A 20,144-nucleotide genomic window follows, 5' to 3' on the forward strand; every position below is an offset into this window, starting at 1 on the left:
GGGCCTGGGACTGAAGTCTCTAGGCCGGCTAGCCTCTCTCCCCGCTCCCCCGCCAGGAGTGTTTCGCTCCAGCGGGGTTTACAACAACTCCCCACTAGTGGGGAGCTGGCGGCCTAACCCCGCTGGAGGGAAGGGGGGCCATAGAGGGCGCCCCCAGGAAATTGGGGGAAACGGGGTGCCCCCTGGGCATTGGCACCTTGGCAGTGCCAGCCTGGCTCCCGGCACTGCCCAAAGGGCAAAGTGACAATGCCCAGGTGGTATTTGGCATTGCCCACCAGGCATCGGGCAGTGTCAAGGAGGCGGGGCCAGAGCAGGTGGGGCCTCTGGGAGGAAATCAGTAATGGTGAGTGGTCCCACTTCCACTCTTTCCTCAGCGGTGACAGAGGGAGGGAGGTCAGCCATCGGGGCTGGCCATCAGGGTGGGGGGGTCAGCCTGCTGGGCATTTGGGATTGTTGGGGAGGTGGTCAGGGCTGCAGGGTTGGGGGGGAAAATCAGGAGATCGGGACTGCTGAGGGGGGGTGGGTAGGAGTGGGATCAAGGCGGGCCGGTGGGAGGGAGGCTGGCCCGGACACATCCAGAAGGCTACCAATTAGGCCGTGGAGGATACTATAAGCCAACAATGGGGAGTTGCAGTGTTGGCCAGCGATCAGGCTGGGCAGCAATCAGGAGGCCAGCAGTGAGGGCTACAGCACATGCGCAATGGCCCGCTCAGCATTATGCTGCCGACCTCTACAGCGGGAATAGGTCCCACCCACTGATTTGTAGCACGATTCACACTAGAGCTTTCTGTGATGCACAGCGTGCGACAGATTCATTTTGAAAATGCCACTGAAAAAACTAGGGGAATTTACTCCAGTTTTTACATGAATTCGGCACTTTGAATTTTTTTTGGGAGAATTCATCCTTTGCTGGTGTGATACTGTTCACTTGTCATGTTTTTATTTACAGCATGGAAACAGGCCCTTTGGCCCAACTTGTCCATGCTGCCTTTTTTTTAACCACTAAGCAAGTCCCAATTGCCCATGCTTGGCCCATATCCCTCAATAGCCGCCTTACTCATGTATGCTTTTTAAAAGACAGAATTGTACCCGCCTCTACTACTATCTCTGGCAGCTTGTTCCAGAAACTCACCACCCTCTGTGTGAAAGAATTGCTCCTCTGGACCCTTTTGTATCTCTCCCCTCAAACCTATGTTTTAGACTCCCCTCCCTTTGGGAAAAGATATTGACTATCTAGTTGATCTATGCCCCTCATTATTTTATAAACCTCTATAAGACCGCCCCTAAGCCTCCTGCGCTCCAGAGAAAAAGGTCCCAGTCTATCCAGTCTCTCCTAATAACTCAAAGCATTAAGTCCCGGTAGCATTCTAGTAAATCTTTTCTGCACTCTTTCTAGCTTAATAATATCCTTTCTATAATAGGGTTGTTAGAACGTAACCGGTGACAACTTTGTATTGGATGTAAACGGGAACAAAATGGACGGATCTGCTGACCCAGTAAACCATGGAACCAATTAGAATGATGTAATAATCAGCTGACCAAGCTGACTCACTATAAATAAGAAACTATGTAGAATTGCAGAGAGCTTGGAGTGGCCCAGGGCGAGGCTCCGAGTTTGGAGTAATGATGTTTCTTTATTCAACCCTTTCTTTGATTTATAAGTTGGGGTAAGTTTTGTTGTACTTTCGTTATTTGCATTTTTGAAGAGTTCCTTCTGAAGAAACAGTGGTAGCAGAGGAAAACCCATCATAACTTGGTGTTTGTTTTTGAAGAATTGCTACAACCATGGCAGAAGGTAGAAGTAAACCGGTGGGATTTGATTGTCCCCCTGTCTTTTCGGATGCTGAACCATATCAGCAATGGAAGGCAGAGGTAGAAATGTGAATCCTTGTCATCACAATACCAAAAAAAAGCAAGGTATGGCATTAGCTTCGAATTAGGAGCAAGATAAGAAGCAAAGTATTTTCCGATTGGACAGCAAATGCCCTGAATAAAGAAGAAGGGCTACAGTTCCTGCTACGATACTTCGATAAGTTTTACCAGAAAGATGAGTTCTTGGAAAATTATGAAGGATGGGTGATGTTTGATAGGAATAGGGGTAGAAGCCCCCATGATAAGGAAGAATTGATTGCTGCAAACAAAATGGAGCTTGCAGAATTAAGAGGGGCCAAACAAAGGGAGCTGGACAGTTGGAAGGAGTTTGGGGTGTACACCAAGGTACCAGCTGAAGGGCAGCCTGTTTTGTCCCATAGGTGGGTTTACACAGAGAAAGTTTTGCAAGATGGAACGTATAAAGCTAAAACCAGATTACTAGCCTGTGGGTATGAGGAACATTTGGATGGGAGAGACATTAGGGTTGATTCACCCACAGCAGGGAAAGTGACACTGAAATTTTTTTTCACTGTTCTAGCATCTCATAATTGGATGTGTAAATCAATTGATATCAAAGCAGCATTTCTGTAGGGTGAACATTTCAAAGAAAAGTTTTTTTGAGGCCACCCAAAGAAGCAGGTAATACACAGGGACATTTGTGGAAATTAAATAAATGTGTATATGGGTTCAATGGTGCATCAAGGGTTTGGTATTTCTCTGTACGATCTGTATTACTGAAGACTGGCTGTGTCCAGTTAAAAGCAGATCCAGCAATGTTTTACTGGAAGGCTAAAGGAAAATTAGCTGGAATTTTTATAATGCACGTGGATGATTTCCTATGTGGTGGCACAGAAGAGTTTGAAAAAAGGATAATTGAGAAGCTGAAAACAGAATTTAAAGTAGGAAGTCAAACAGCTGGTGCTTTTCAATATCTTGGTCTTGATATCTGACAAAGTACATCTGGTGTAACGATGAGTCAACAGGGATATCTGAACAGTATTGATCCCATTCTCATCCCCAGAGAAAGGTCAAAAGAAAAAGAGGAACGGGCCAATGAAAAAGAAACAGAGTTGTTGAGGAATATGTTGGACACTTAAATTGGCTATGCACACAGGCAAGATCAGATGGGAGCTATAATGTCCTAGAGCTCAGTAATATGTTGAAGCGCGCCACAGTCAGAGAGATCTTGCAGGCTAATAAAACATTTAAAAAGTTAAAATTAAAGGAGTGTGCAATTAAATTTCCAGTACTAGGAGAACCGGAAGATATGAAATTGGTTGTGTTTACTGATGCTTCACATGCGAATCTACCAGATGGACATTCAAGCGGTGCTGGATTCATAATATTCCTGGTAGGTAAGGAAAGAAAATGTTACCTCTTAGCCTGAGAAGCAAAGAAAATAAAAAGGGTGGTCAAAAGCACATTGGCTGCTGAAACCCTAGCGTTAGTGGAGGCGTTGGATATGGGGATATATTTGTCTGATACATTAACAGAATTATTTTTTATGGGCACATCGGTTAAGAAAATACCAATGAAGTGTTATGTGGACAATCGGTCTTTATGGAACAATGTTTACTCAACAAAAAGTATAGCGGAAAAACAATTAAGAATTGATTTGGCCAGTCTTAAGCAAATTCTGGAAAACAAGGAAGTTTCCAAACTTAACTGGGTCGATATCCGAGCCAGTTATCCGACTGGTATCTGACTGTTTTACAAAAAGGGCTGCAGGTACTGCAAAGTAATTAAGAATACTGGAGGATGCTTGTCTTAAATTATTTTGAAAAACAAAAAATAAAGGGAATCTGTTAGAATGTAACCAGTGACACCTTTGTATTGGATGTAATGTGACCAATGGGAACAAGATGTAAAGTCAGCTGACCCAGTAAACCATGGAACCAGAGTGATGTAATAGTCAGCTGACCAGCTGATTCACTATAAATAAGAAACTATGCAGAATTGTAGAGAGCTTGGAGGGCTCAGGGTGAGGCCCCGAGTTGGGAGTAATGATATTTCTTTATTAAACCCTTTCTTTGATTTATAAGTTGAAGTTTTCGCTATCTGCATTTTTAAAGAGTTCCTTCTGAAGAAACAAGGGTGACCAGAACTGTACACAGTATTCCAAGTGTGACCTTACCAATGTCTTGTACAACTTCAAGACATCCCTACTCCTGTATTCAGTGTTCTGACCAATGAAACCAAGCATGCCGCATGCCTTCTTCACCACTCTGTCTACCTGTGACTCCACTTTCAATGAGCTATGAACATGTACCCCTAGATCTCTTTGTTCTGTAACTCTCCCCAACGCCCTACCATTAACTGAGTAAGTCCTGCCCTGGTTCGATCTATCAAAATGCATCACCTCGCATTTATCTAAATTAAACTCCATCTGCCACTTGTCAGCCCACTGGCCCAATTGATCAAGATCCCATTGCAATCCGAGATAACCTTCTTTACTGTCCATTTTGCCACCAATCTTTGTGTCATCTGCAAATTTACTATTATGTTTTAATAAGTATTTTGTTCTGTATGTTAAAAGTTCATCAACAGACTCCTGTGAATTTGTTCAGTAACTTACCTGCATGGTTTCAAAAAGGTTAGGATCTATCAAGCCAGGTTTTACCCAGGGATCCAATTTGTCCACTATTAACAGCAATCATGATCGTAACAGTATCCAAAGGATTATTTTGGATTTCTGGATTACTGGACCAGCAACCTAACCATGACGCTAATCGCTCTTGAGAAGGTAACAGTGAGCTATCCTTTTGAAGTGGTGTAGGTCAATGGATACAGCTACACTGTATTAGTGTTATTGAAAAGGAGTTCTAGGATTTTGATCCAGTGACTGTGAAGGAACTGTGATATTGTGATACTGTGATATCTCCACATATTGTTCCAAGTCAGGGTGGTGTGTGGCATTTTTTAGAAACAATAGAGATAAGTTATTGAACAAATTCAATAATTTCTGCTGATGAACATTTAATAAAAAAATAAAATATGTATTAAAACAAGAAAAGTGAACAATATAGTTGTTGATGTTTTTACGTGCAGCTTTACTTAAGTAACAGGGCACTTCATGGTTTCCATTCATTTCATTGATAAGACATACCAAAGAGCAGATCAGTGATTTCAATTAATGTGATATTGTATATTTTTATGAACTTACTGAACAATAATATTCACAAGAGACACAATCAACTCAATCAAAGGCTTCCAACGTGACAGGGAATACTTGAATAGCAAAAGACATCAGACAAAATGGACACCAGAACATAACGAATGATCCTAGATTTTGAGACAAGCTATTTGGAATGAACTGTATATGACAGTTTCTTTTGTCCAAACATCCAATTTGTTGTAACAGAACATCATTGATCCCTTTGGAGCTGAAAACTTCAAAATATCAATTTTCTTGGGCCCTTCTCAGCTTCCTCTTTTCCACTGCAATATTATGGCACTGTTTTAACTCTAATGTTGGTGGAAAGAGGAGAGCACCACTGAAGCATCCTTACTACTGCACCTGATGCTTAGAGTTTGCAAATTGCCTAATTATTTGGGATGGGTTCTGAGCTTCCACAACTATCCACACTATGCCCCCTTCCATCAGACATTCACTAGCTGAGCAGGTCAATCAGAATACCATTCCTACTTAGCATATTCATAGAACATAGAACATAGATTATCAATTAATAATAACATAATGCTTGTTGTCTTTTACTACTTACTAATTCGATTTCAAGTATCAAAGAAACCCTACAGTACAGAAAGAGGCCATTTGGCCCATCGAGAGGCTGCACCAACCACAATCCCACCCAGGCCCTACCCCCATATCCCTACATATTTACCCACTAATCCCTCTAACCTACACATCTCAGGACACAAAGGGCAATTTTTAGCATGGCCAATCAACCTAACTTTGGATTATGAATTCCATGAGCTTACCCGAACTGGGCTATGGTGATCTCATTTGTTTCTCTCTTAATTGACCACCAGCCCAATAACACAAGCATAACTAATTATGATTGGAGCCCTGGTTATCTCCTCTGTGATACTGGATAGACTTAATGCCCTGTCCACATTTAAGTTGTGCTCACTTTTTGTTTCAAATCCAAATCGTTTTTTGCAGTTGGCATTTCTTCCCCTCATATAATTCCATTCCCAATCCCACGAACATTTGTAATTGCAGATGCAAGATATTCCATATTTTTGTCTTCACAACGAGATTACTCCTGTCAACCCCGAGCAGTGCTACCACCTCCTTTTCATGACTTTCTTTAGTTTATTTCAGGCTTACTTTCAACATATTCCTCCCCCTTATTTTTTTTTTGTTTAGCTCATTTATTCGAGGCACTCCATCTTTTGCTCAAGCTGATATTTTCCTCATGGGAATCTCGTTCTGCATACAATCCATTTCATATTTGAAGATTTTGCATTGATGGTCTGTTATTCTGTTTGCTAACATTTGTGTCTGGTTAATTTGGGTCATATCTCTTATTTCACTGTACTTTTCTAGTCATGTACCTTTGCCTCTGAATCTTAATTATCCATTTCTATTTTTACATTTAAGCCGTTACTTTTATTCCAAGAACGTCCACACTATTCATTATGGTTGCTGCTACAACTGGAGTTATTGATGGGTAGTCTGTTTGGCAGCTTTAAGATTTACTTAATTCCTCCTCCGTGATTGCGCTCTGAAGCACCAAGAGGATGAATGTGTCAAAAAAAGATCCTGCTCAAAAATATAACACCACGTCATAAAAGCAGTTTTGAAAGCATACAACCATTTTCAATTCCCCACAATGATCAATGAAAGCAGCTTTCATGAAATAGGGAATAATAGAGCCTCTGTCTGCTGTTTTACAGTCAGGTGGGAGGCACAGCATGGTGTCCACTTCATCCTATTTAACTGGTTTATAAAGGTGTTCTACCTGTGCAGCATACTGGCTGGCTTTTTCAATTTTTATACAGAGGAGTCAGACGTCAGGTCCCACCAGACTTATGACCCATCAAAAGTATACTTGTTTTACACTGAAACTGGGTTAAATATCAACAAGAAACTTTGCTAGGTGGGCTGCATCTCTGACCTATCAAGGAATAAAGAATAAAAGTAATGATGCTTTGATTGAAAATTTTCAAAGTTCCATAACAACAAGGAAAGTACCTACAGACTGGAGACGTACTTAAAGAAAACACGTCTTAAAAAAGTTGAATTCCAATATTGTACTTACCTGATTTGACAGATCAGACAGAACCAGAAGAATTTATAATGGAAAATGGTGAAATAGCAGAGAAACTAAACAATTACTTTGTTCCTGTCTTCACCGAGGAAGATACAGAAAATCTCCCAGAAATAATAGGGAACCAAGGGGCTTCTGAAAATAAAGAACTGAAAGAAATTAGTATTAATAAAGAGGCAGTATTTGAAAAATTAATTGGATTGATGTTGATAAATTCCATGGACCTGATGATGGCTATAGAGATAGTGGATGCATTAACTTTGTGGAAAAGTTCCTGCAGATTGGAAAGTAGCAAATGTAACACCACTATAAGAAGGGAGGGAGATAGAAAACAGAGGCCTGTTAGTTTGACGTCAATTGTAGGAAAATGTTAGAAGCTTTCATAAGGAATACAAAAAAAAACTAGACACTTGGGAAATAATGTTATGATTGAGCAGAGTCAACATGGATTTATGAAAGGGAAATCATTTGACAAACCTGTTGAAATTTTCAAGTATGTTAATTGTCACATCGATAAAGGATGTGGTATATTTGGATTTTCAGAAGGCGCATTAGGTCCCAAACAGGAGGTTAGGAAACAAAATTAGAGCACATGGGATGGGGGGGAATATATTGGTATTGACTGTGAATTGGTTAACAGACAATAAACAAAGTTGGAATAAACAAGTCATTCTCAGGGTGGCAGGCTGTTCCTGGTGAGGTAGAACAAAGAACAGTAAAGCACACGAGCAGGCCCTTCAGCCCATCAAGCCTGTGCCGACACATGACATCTTTCTAACCTAAAGGCCTTTTGCCTCTACATGGTCCATATCCCTCTATTCCCTGCTTATTCATGTATCTGTCAAGATGACTCTTAAACATCTGCTTCTACCACCTCCTCTGGCAGCACATTGCAGGCACTTACTATCCCTCTGTGTAAAAAAAACTTGCTCCCTTTTACCTTAAACATATGTCCCCTAGTAATTGACATTTCTACCCTGGGAAAAATACTCTGATTATCCATTCTATCCATGCCTTTCATAATTTTGTAAACTTCTACCAGGTTGCCCCTCAGCTCCGACATTTAAGCAAAAACAAGCCAAATTTGTCCAATCTCTCCTCATAGCTAATACCCTTTAAAACAGGCAACATCCTGGTAAACCTTCTGTGTACCCTCTCCAAAGTCTCCACATCCTTCTCGTAGTGTGGCAACCAGAACTGCACACAGTATTCCAAATGTGGCCTAACCCAAGTTTGACACAGTTGCAACATGAACAAAGAACACAGAAGAACAAAGAATGATACAGCATAGGAACAAGACCTCTGATCCACCAAGCCTCTGTTAATACACAGGCCGCGATTCTCCCATCGCGAACCGCAACTTTTCTAGCGGGTCGAGGTGGGAGATGCGCGTCACCGGCCTTGAACCGGGATTTGCGCATGTGCCAGGAACACATGCGCATCTCCCAGAGCCGGCGAACAGTCGCCGGTCACACCACACTGGAAACCGACAGGAAGGCAGGTAAGTAATTTGAATCTATTTAAAATGTATTTTAAATATGTTTATCAGTTCATATTGGGGAACTTTCAGGTCCTGATTGTATCTCCCACCTCGCCAGGAGCACTTCATTCCGGGAGGGTTTAGACTAACTCCCCATGTTCAGGGAACTAGCGGGAGACCCTGCTGGAATGAAGGAGGGGCAATCGTGGGCCCCTGGGGGTCGGGCAGCAGGGGGGTGGCCCCTGGGCATTGGCACATTGGCAGTGCCAGCCTGTGCCCCCGGCACTGCCCAAGGGGCAAAGTGCCCATGCCCAGGGGGCACTTTGGCACTGCCCATTGGGCATCAGACAGTGCCGAGGGGGCAGAGCCTATTGTGGGTGGGGCCTAGGGGCGATCGGTGGGGAATCCAGCTGCCAATCTGCAGACAGGATCGGTCGGGGATGGAGGGAGAGCAGCGATTGGGGGTGGGCGGGGGGGGGGGGGGGGGGGGGGTGGTGGGGGGTGGTGGTAGTCTGCCTCCGGGGGTGGGGGTCTGACCCCAGTTCCAGAACTGTCAAACTCCGGCGCGAATATGCCCTATCCCCCTGGGTTATTAATGATATTCACGACTGGGATCTCTGCAGTTCACAGAGTGCGGAGATTCGGGTGAAAAGCTGAACTGAGAAAACAGTCAGGATTTAGAACAGTTTTCCCGCCAATTCAGCACTTCTGGGAGAATCGCCCCACGATTTCTATCCCTCTGTTCACCTCCCGTTCATGTGTCTATCAAGATACACCTTGAACATTGCTAACATGCCTGCTCCCACTACCTCCACTAGCAGTGTATTCCAGGCACCCACAACCCTGTGTGGAAAACCTTCCCTGCACGTCTCCCCTAAACTTACCATTTCTCACCTTAAACCTGTGTCCCCTTGTAGTCGACCCTTCCACCCTGGGAAAAAGCCTCTGACTATCTACCCTATCTATGCCTCCCATAATTTTGTAGACTCCTATCAGGTGGTTCCTCAGTCTCCACCTTTCCAGTGAAAATAATCTGAGTTTATCCAACCTCTTCTCAGATCTAAAACCCTCCACACCTGGCACCATCCTGGTAAAACTTCTTTGCACCGTCTCCAAAGCATCCACATCCTTCTGGTAGTGTGGTGACCAGAACTGCACACAATATTCCACATGCAGCCTAACTAAAGGTTTATACAGCTGTAACATGACTTGCCAATTTTTATACTCCATGCTCCTACCGATGAAGGCAAGAACACAACAGATGGAATACAATGTGAATAGTTGTGAAGTTATCCAATTCAGTAGAAAAAAACCCAGAAAGGCAGAGTATTTCTTAAATGGTGCCATGTTGAGAAATGTTGATGTCAAAAGGGACCTGGTTGTCCTTGTTCATGAGTCACTAAAGGTGAGCATGCAGTAATCTATTAGAAACATAGAAACATAGAAACCCTACAGTGCAGAAGGAGGCCATTCGGCCCATCGAGTCTGCACCGACCACAATCCCACCCAGGCCCTACCCCCACACATTTTACCCGCTAATCCCTCTAACCTACGCATCCCAGGACTCTAAGGGACAATTTTTAACCTGGCCAATCAACCTAACCCGCACATCTTTGGACTGTGGGAGGAAACCGGAGCACCCGGAGGAAACCCACGCAGACACGAGGAGAATGTGCAAACTCCACACAGACAGTGACCCGAGCCGGGAATCGAACCCGGGACCCTGGAGCTGTGAAGCAGCAGTGCTAACCACTGTGCTACCGTGCCGCCCCTAACCACTGTGCTACCGTGCCGCCCTATTAGGAAGGCAGATAATATGCTGGCCTTTATTGCACGAGGACTTGAGTACAATAGTAAAGATGTCTTGCTGCAATTGAATCCAGCCTTGGTGAGACCGCACCTGGATATTGTGTACAGTTTTGGTCTCCTTATCCAAGGAAGAATATACTTGCCATAGAGGGAGGGCAAAGGAGATTCACCAGACTAATCCCTGAGGTGGTGAGATTATTTTATGAGGAGTGATTGAAGAAACTGGGTTTGTCTTCTCTAGAATTTCAAAGAATGAGAGGTGATACCATTGAAATGCACAAAATTCTTACAGGGCATGACAGGGTATATTTACAGATGTATCAAGATACAGCTTGATTGTTGCTAATGTTGTAGATAGGATGTTTTCCCTGGATGGTGAGTCTGGATGGTGAGTTACACATGGAGCAGTTGAACCAAGAGCACTCCTCATCACAATGGATGTCTCGGCACTCTACACCAGCATCCCCCACGATGATGGCATTGCTGCAACGGCCTCAGTACTCAACGCTGACAACTGTCAGTTTCCAGATGCAATTTTACAACTCATCCGCTTCATCCTGGACCACAATGACTTCACCTTCAACAACCAGTTCTTCATCCAGACACACGGAACAGCCATGGGGATCAACTTCGCACCTCAATATGCCAACGTCTTCATGCACAGGTTCGAACAAGACCTCTTCACCGCACAGGACCTTCAACCGATGCTATACACTAGATACATCGATGACATTTTCTTCCTTTGGACTCATGGTGAACAAACACTGAAACAACTATATGATATCAACAAGTTCCATCCCACCATCAGACTCACCATGGATTACTCTCCAGAATCGGTTGCATTCTTGAACACATGCATCTCTATCAAGGACGGTCACCTCAGCACTTCACTGTACCGCAAGCCCATGGATAACTTCACGATGCTCCACTTCTCCAGCTTCCACCCTAAACACGTTAAAGAAGCCATTCCCTGCAGGCAAACCCTCTGTATACACAGGATCTCCTCAGATGAGGACGAATGCAACAGACATGTACAGACACTGAATGACACCCTCTTAAGAACAGGATATGGCACTCAACTCATCGTTCGATAGTTCCGATGCGCCACAGCGAAAAACCGCACCGACCTTCTCAGAAGACAAACACGGGACACGGTGGACAGAGTACCCTTCGTCGTCCAGTACTTCCCTGGAGCGGAGAAGCTACGGCATCTCCTCCGGAGCCTTCAACATGTCATTGTTGAAGACAAACATCTCACCAAGGCCATCCCCACACCCCCACTTCTTGCCTTCAAACAACCATACAACCTCAAACAGGCCATTGTCCGCAGCAAACTACCCAGCCTTCAGGAGAACAGTGACCACGACACCACACAACCCTGCCACAGCAACCTCTGCAAGACGTGCCGGATCATCGACACGGATGCCATCACCTCACGTGAGAACACCATCTACCAGTACACGGTACTACTCTTGCAACTCGGTCAACGTTGTCTATCTGATACGCTGCAGGAAAGGATGTCCTGAGGCATGGTACATTGGGGAAACCATGCAGACGCTACGACAACGGATGAATGAACACCGCTCGACAATCACCAGGCAAGACTGTTCTCTTCCTGTGGGGGAGCACTTCAGCGGTCATGGGCATTCAGTCTCTGATCTTCGGGTAAGCGTTATCCAAGGCGGCCTTCACGACACACGCCAGCGCAGAGTCGCTGAGCAGAAACTGATAGCCAAGTTCTGCACACACGAGGACGGCCTAAACCGGGATCTTGGGTTCATGTCACACTATCGGTAACCCCCACAGCTTGCCTCCTGGACTTGCAGAATCTCATTGGCTGTCCTGTCTAGAGACAATACACATTTCTTTAACCTGTGCCTAATGCTCCCTCCACTCACATTGTCTGTATCTTTAAGACTTGATTAGCTGTAAAGATTCGCATTCTAATCAGTATTCTGTAAATTGATTTTGTGTCTTTGTGTGCCTGGTTTGGGAGCAGATATCCACTCCATCTGACGAGGGAGCAGGGTTCCGAAAGCTAATGGCATTTGCTACTAAATAAACCTGTTGGACTTTAACCTGGTGTTGTTAAAACTCTTACTGTGTTTACCCCGGTCCAACGCCAGCATCTCCACATGGTGAGTCTGCAACCAGAATACACAGTCTCAAAATAAGGGGCAGGCCATTTATGACTGAGATGAGGAGGAATCTCTTCATTCAGAGGGTGATGAATCTTTGGAATTCTCTACCCAAAGAGCTGTGCTCACTGAGCATGTTCCACACAGAAATCAATATATTTCTGGGCATGAATGACATCAAGGGATTTGGGGATAGTGCGAGAAAACTGTGTGGAGGTAGATGATCAGCCATGATATAACTGAATGGTGGAGCAAGATCAATAGGCTAAAGAGTGTTTTCTTGCTCCTATGTTCGTATGTACCAGAGAATTATAAGGGCCAACAGGATTGCATAAATGTAGTTTTAAGTTGAAATTTTCAAGACTAAGATTGATGGATTTCCCTGAGGAGGCAGTATAACAGGATATAGAGCAAAAGTTGGCAAATGGAGTTTGAGTACAGGTCATCCATGATCTAACTCAGGTGTCTCCAAACTTTTCAGTACGAGGGCCACATCGTATATTTTATACATTTTCGGGGGCCAAAGAAAAAAAATTAGTTTTATAAATGAACTGGCGATGATTAAGCCCGTGAGATCAAATGAAATTCACTGTTGAAACAACAGGTTTCAGAACGCAAGACATATCCACATATTTTCCGCACAATGCTTGTTGATGGATAATGCAATGCAGAAACATGGGCTTTGAGAATCCACCAACCTCACAAGCTTTTGTGATTTGTCCAACCAAACCTTTCTTCACCCCCGACATGTTCTTTCCTCCATCAATTGTCACGCATTGCAGTTTATTCCACTCCAGGTTATATTCTAACACAGTTTTTTGCAATTCTTTGAAGATGTCTTCTCAAGTTACTGTGTTGTGCATGCTATGCACTGATGCTAATTCTTGTGTCACATTAAATTCACTGTCGACGCTACAGATGAATACTAGGAGTTGTGATGTGTCACACACATCAGTCGATTCATCAAGTGCAAGAGAATATAACTGAAAATTTCTTGCTCTGTCTGCAATTTGATGAAATATATTGCTTCCTATATCCTCAATTCTACGAGCAACAGTATTTGGCGCAAGAATGATGATTTTCAACAGATTTGCTTTTTCTGGGCGTAACTCTTCCACTGCTTCCATTATACACTGATGAGATCTCCATCGGTGAATGGCTTTCCTCTTTTAGCCAACACATAAGCTAGTTTGTAACTGGCCCTGGTTAAAGCTTCATGTTCAGTTATCTTCTGCGTAAAAAAAAGCTTGTTGGGAAAGCAACCTGCGTTGCATTGATTCAAATTTTTCCAAATGCTGTGTTCCTGTGAATTGGGAATAACTTGGTTCATGTTTGGTCTCATAGTGCCGACGTACATTGTACTCCTTCAAAACTGCAACAGTTTCGTTGCATATGACACACAAGGCTTGATCACCTGCTTGTACAAAGAAGTACTTTACACCCCATTCTTCATTAAACAGGCGGCACTCACTGTCCACTTTTCTTTTCTTTTTTCCTTCCATAACTGAATTGGTGTGAATTGCCGCCATCATTGTCATTGTTCTCGCTCATTTCAGACAGATGGAGCGTACGGATTGGATAAAGCAGCTGTCACTCAGTCAATGCAGAGCAGCAATTGGATAACAGATGTCTCAATTGCTGATTCGTTTAATGAACTGTCAGTCACAGGACGGCAGCTCTGATTGGACAATAGGCTGGTAAAGAGGGCGGGGAATCCCATGGGTCCATCAGACACCGCGCGGAGTGGCAGCAAATGTCCGGCCTGTGGCTTCCGTCCCCGCGTCCGGATCCTGAGTCAGCGGCGAGGTTCCGGACGCGGGAGTGTTTTCGGCAGCGGGAAGCCCGTCCCACCCCACTGGCTGCGGGCCAGATGTTAGCCCGCTGTGGTCCGGATGTGGCCCGCAGGCCATAGTTTGGAGACCCCTGCTTTAGAGGATAGCTTAAAGGTGGGATCTTAATGTGCTAAAACACCAGGCATGAATGACCTGCCGCCAGTTCAGGGGGAAATGGTTGCGTAGGTGCCAGCTCAATAGAAGACAAGGTCATGCACAAATTGTTTTGCCCGTAACTCGATCTGCCTGTTGTCAGCTCAGCTGCAGAATTTGCGGCCCAAAAGGCAGCTGTAAATCAGGCTGGCAATGGGCAGGTAATTTACAAAAAAATAAAAGACATCTTGCAGGACTTTGGGAAACACACATTTCCATGTTTCAGATGACATGAAGATTGGCAGGCCAGTAATAGTGAGGAAGAGGTCTTAGGTTGCAAGAAGATATAGACAGGTCGGTCGGTAGGGCAGATCAGTGGCAGATGGAATTTAACCCTGAAAAGTGACAGGTTATGCACTTTGGAAGGAGCAACAAGACAAGGGAATACTCAATCAATGACAGAACACTAGGAACATAAGAACATAAGAAATAGGAGCAGGAGTAGGCCATCTAGCCCCTCGAGCCTGCCCCGCCATTCAATAAGATCATGGCTGATCTGACGTGGATCAGTACCACTTACCCGCCTGATCCCCATAACCCTTAATTCCCTTACCGATCAGGAATCCATCCATCCGCGCTTTAAACATATTCAGCGAGGTAGCCTCCACCACCTCAGAGAATTCCAGAGATTCACCACCCTCTGGGAGAAGAAGTTCCTCCTCAACTCTGTCTTAAACCGACCCCCCTTTATTTTGAGGCTGTGTCCTCTAGTTTTAACTTCCTTACTAAGTGGAAAGAATCTCTCCGCCTCCACCCTATCCAGCCCCCGCATTATCTTATAAGTCTCCATAAGATCCCCCCTCATCCTTCTAAACTCCAACGAGTACAAACCCAATCTCCTCAGCCTCTCCTCATAATCCAAACCCCTCATCTCCGGTATCAACCTGGTGAACCTTCTCTGCACTCCCTCCAATGCCAATATATCCTTCCTCATATAAGGGGACCAATACTGCACACAGTATTCCAGCTGCGGCCTCACCAATGCCCTGTACAGAAGCTCAAAGGAACAGAAGCATCTGGGGGTGCTTGTCCACAGATACCCTGAATGTGGCAGGACAGGTTGATAGGGTAGTTAAGAAAGCATATGGGATACTTGCCTTTATCAGTCGCGGCATAGATTATAAGAGCAGGTAGGTTATTTTGGAGCTGTACAAAACTTTGGTTAGGCCACAGTTTTAAAAGCTTCAAGAGAGAAAAGTTTGATATCATGTCATGTGAATAGCTTTTTGGCATGTTATAAAAATACTACTCACAGTTCATCTGCATTACTACTCTTAAAGAGAAAGTTGAGAACTAAGTTTGATTTGTTATTATCTCCAGAAACTTCAGAGATAGTAGAGTGCCAACAACAATATCAAGTTGCTAGATGAGAAGTGAGGGCAAAACAATACGAATTCCAACAAGGAGATTGAGTGTTAGAGCGTAATTATGCCACGAGTGAGAAGTGGGTACCAGCTACAGTTGTAGCAAAATCAGGTCCAATTTTTTACATATTTCAAACCAAAGATGAACTAGTTTGGCGACACCATGCATGACCATTTGTTGTCAACTTGAATTGAATTCTCCAAATCATCTCCAGAAGTACCAACTTCTTTAGTCCTAATGTTGTGAATACTACTAAGGAATACTTAATTGAATCTGAGTTGCCTGATGATTGTATCCTCATGCATCAGTCACTGAAAGTAAGTGCACAAGTACAGTAGGCAGTAAAGAAGGCAAATGGTATGTTGGCCTTTATAACGAGAGTATTTTAGTATAGGGATAGGGATGTTTTACTGCAATTGCAGAGGGTGTTGGTGAGGCCACACCTGGAGTATTGTGTGTTTTGGTATCCTTATCTGAAGAAGGATATCCTTGCTATAGAGGGAGTACCAAGCTGATTCCTTGGATGGCAGGTCTGTCATATAAGGAGAGACTAAGTTGGTTAGGATTATATTCACTGGAGTTTAGAAGAGTGAGAGGGGATCTTGTAGAAACTTATAAAATTCTAACAGGGTTAGACAGAATAGATTCAGAAAGTATGTTTCCAAACGTGGGAGAGTCCAGAACTAGGGGTCATAGTTTGAGAATAAGGGATAAACCTCTTAGAATTGAGGTGAGGAGAAATTTCTTCACCCAAAGGGTGGTGAATGTGTGGAATTCACTACCATACAATGTAGTTGAGGCCAAAACGTTGTCTGATTTCAAGAATAAATTAGATATAGCTCTAGGGGCTAAAGGGATCAAGAGATATAGGGGGAACATAAGAACTAAGAGCAGGAGTAAGCCATCTGGCTCCTCAAGCCTGCTCCACCATTCAATAAGATCATGGCTGATCTTTTCGTGGACTCAGCTCCACTTACCCACCTGCTCACCACAACTCTTAATTCTTTTACTGTTCAAAAATTTATCTATCCTTGCCTTAAAAACATTCAATGAGGTAGCCTCAACTGCTTCATTGGGCAGGGGATTCCACAGATTCACAACCCTTTGTGTGAAGAAATTCCTCCTCAACTCAGTCCTAATTCTGCTCCCCCTTATTTTGAGGCCATACCCCCTAGTTCTAGTTTCACCCGCCAGTGGAGACAACTTCCTGCTTCTATCTTAACTATTCCCTTCATAATCTTATATGTTTCTATAAGATCTCCCCTCATTCTTCTGAACTCCACTGAGTATAGCCCCAGTCTACTCAGTCTCTCCTCATAAGGCAACCCACTCAACTCCGGAATCAACCTAGTGAATCTCCTCTGCACCCGCTCCAGTGCAGAGGAGATTCACTTTCTCAAGTAAGGAGACCAAAGCTGTACACAGGACTCCAGGTGTGGCCTCACCAGCACCTTGTACAGCTGCAACATAACCTCGCTGTTTTTAAACTTAATCCCTCTAGCAACGAAGGACAAAATTCCATTTGCCTTCTTAATTACCTGCTGCACCTGCAAACCAATTCCTTGTGATTCTTGCACAAGGACACCCAGGTCCCTTTGCACAGCAGCATGCTGCAATTTTTTATCATTTAAATAATAGACCATTTTGCTGTTGTTCCTACCAAAATGGATGACCTCACATTTACCAACATTGTACTCCATCTGCCAGACCCTCGCCCACTCACTTAGACTATCTATATCCTTTTGCAGACTTTCAGTGTCCTCTGAAGGGGGATCAGGATATTGAACTCGATGCTCAGCCTGATCAAAATAAATGGCGGAGCAGGCTGGAAGTTTCGATGAAAAGTTATATATTTAAGTGGTCGCATAAATGCATTAAGAGCCATAAATGCATTTGATCGTGATGTCATTGGGTGCTTCACAGGCTCTGTCTGAGTTCATTTTCTGTTCTGTGCAGAAAATATTTTTTCAATAAACTTGTATGTTACTTTGAATCTACATGTGCAAACCACATTTTTTTCTTGTTGTTGAAAACTCTCAACCTCTAACATAGATAGGACATTACAATTAATCAAATCTTTTTGAGATCATTCTATGACTGAGCTCAAATAATATTTGCGAAAAATTATATTGTGAAATTAAGCTTGTACTGCCCTTTATTGATTAAAAGGAGCTCACAATATGATTTTGACTTCCAACCCCAGCCAGGTAGAACTAGGAACCTTTCCCTTTTCTGGATTGGGATTCGGATCAGAGTTAGAATGAATGTTCAGAATAGTAGCAAATGTTTTAATTAAAATTTCCTGCAACTGTTCTTAAAACTCATACTTAAATTATTTACATAATACAAACAAAATACCCACAAATTACTCTAACTACATGTAGGACAAGGCATCTTAAATTTCAACTTACAGGAGCCATGTGCAATTGCAAAAAGGTCATGGTAACTTGGATTCCTGAAAATTACAAACAAAAATGACAAATTACTTTTCTTTTTTTTATTCTTTATTTCAACTCTTGTTACGTCCTGCTGCAAAATAGCTGCTCCAGTTGTAGATATGGGCTGGAGACATTCTGGCCACTGCTAATGCTGTTCCTGGCCAACCGCTTGTATTTCACTGAGCAAATACTTCAACTGTTTTTCGTTACTTCCTATGGGATATAATTTGCTCTTTGCTTTCCCATGGCAAGGTGGTTTGATAATTTAGTTTTATGAAAATGAACTTGTATTGCATCACTATATTGCACAGCACATTAGAAGTCAAAATATTATGTGCCATCATTTGTCCCCTGGTCTGGGCCCACATCAGATTGACTCCTCAAGGTCTTCTCACTGTTGGCCAATTTTACCAGATAAAGGCAATGGGATGGATCAATGACTGACAGATTGGTGGTGGACAGGTAATCAATAAACAGCCAATCGTCAGCTATTTTCTGACCATTTTCTACTTTAAACAATGTTACATATGACGTACAGAAGCTCAGAGTCTTGTTTACTTAAACAACGTAAGATCTCAGCAGCAGTTGTTGCGGAGAGAGCTGTTAGCCATACTGTGAATCTGTCACAGGCTGTATCTTGAAGAAGTGACATTATCATGTTTGGAAGAATTGTATGGGATGAGGCTAAGATGAAGTCCAGCCAGTGGAAAACTGGAAGCAGCACAAAGTTCTTGAGAGGATCATCACAGTGGAGGCTTCAGCCTGGCTATAGACTCTGACTCCTCCAGTGAGCAGGGGAGTGGCACAGAGATGGGGGTGCAGCCAAGTGGAACAGCTTTGCAGCAACCAGGTGAGTAAAAACAGCCTTAGGAAGCTATTGAATGTGGGGACACGATGGCAGCCATTGAACTCAAATTATCAGAGGTTCAGCTTCATCAAAATGACCGAGCACCAATGTCTATGAAGATTGCATCTCTCCAGGCTATTATGAAAAGCAATTGGTGAAGGACAATACTGGAGGCAACCTTTATTTAGTCTTACATTTATTTAAAGAATTAAGTATTTCAAGCGTGTACTTCCTAACTCAACTACACCACAGTTTCAGCAAAGTGTACCATTTTGTATGCTCAATTGAAACTCAAATTAATGTCCTTGACCTGAATAGAATTAGCACAATTGGTATATAATTAACAGGTGATGGTGAAGCTATATAAGCTGAAACAAGAGCTGATGCCAATGGGGAGTGTTGGACACTCTGCCTGTAACCTTAAAAGTGAATTTGACACTCAACTGTTTTACCTGTCATTCATTCCAGGGATCATCTGGAGATCTATGCGGCATCTCTCAAGCAGCGAACCATCACTGCATAAAGAGGATGCGTTGTACAGTCAGGTTGACCAGCATATCAAGTTCAAAACTGATCAGGCCAATCAGGCAGAGAGAGCAGTTGGCTTTAAAGCCTTGATTAAATTACCTTTTGGGCTCTAATTGGTCTTGCTCTCGCCTTAGTTTCCTTCTTGCTCTTCATGTATTCTAAAACTTTTTTGGGCTCTCTTTGCTTTTACTTACCTATATTTTTTCATACCCTTTTTTTGTTTTCCAAATTTCCTTTTTTAATTTCACCCTTGCACTTTCTACAATGCTCTAGACTTTCTGCAGTGTTGAGCCCTTGGAATTTGACACACCTTTCCTTTTTTGCCTTATCCTACTCTGTATGCACTTTGAAATCCAGATGGGTTGAATTTGTGAGTCTCAACTTTTTTTGTGGGAACATTTTGCTCCCTCTTGAAAACCTCCTTCTACCCAGAAACAAATTTACCTTC

General features: G+C 43.3%; 1 protein-coding gene across 1 annotated transcript in view; it reads right to left on the bottom strand.

The window, feature by feature from the left end:
• dnai1.2 (dynein, axonemal, intermediate chain 1, paralog 2) overlaps positions 1-20,144 on the bottom strand; it is a 208,152-nt gene that overhangs the window by 134,049 nt on the left and 53,959 nt on the right. The window contains exon 11 of the mRNA XM_078242014.1: positions 18,295-18,338. Coding sequence (XP_078098140.1) covers positions 18,295-18,338 — 44 coding nt within the window. The remainder of the gene's footprint in view (positions 1-18,294; positions 18,339-20,144) is intronic.

The sequence above is a fragment of the Mustelus asterias genome, chromosome 1 (assembly GCF_964213995.1).
Source record: "Mustelus asterias chromosome 1, sMusAst1.hap1.1, whole genome shotgun sequence".
In the NCBI taxonomy this organism is placed as follows: domain Eukaryota; kingdom Metazoa; phylum Chordata; class Chondrichthyes; order Carcharhiniformes; family Triakidae; genus Mustelus; species Mustelus asterias.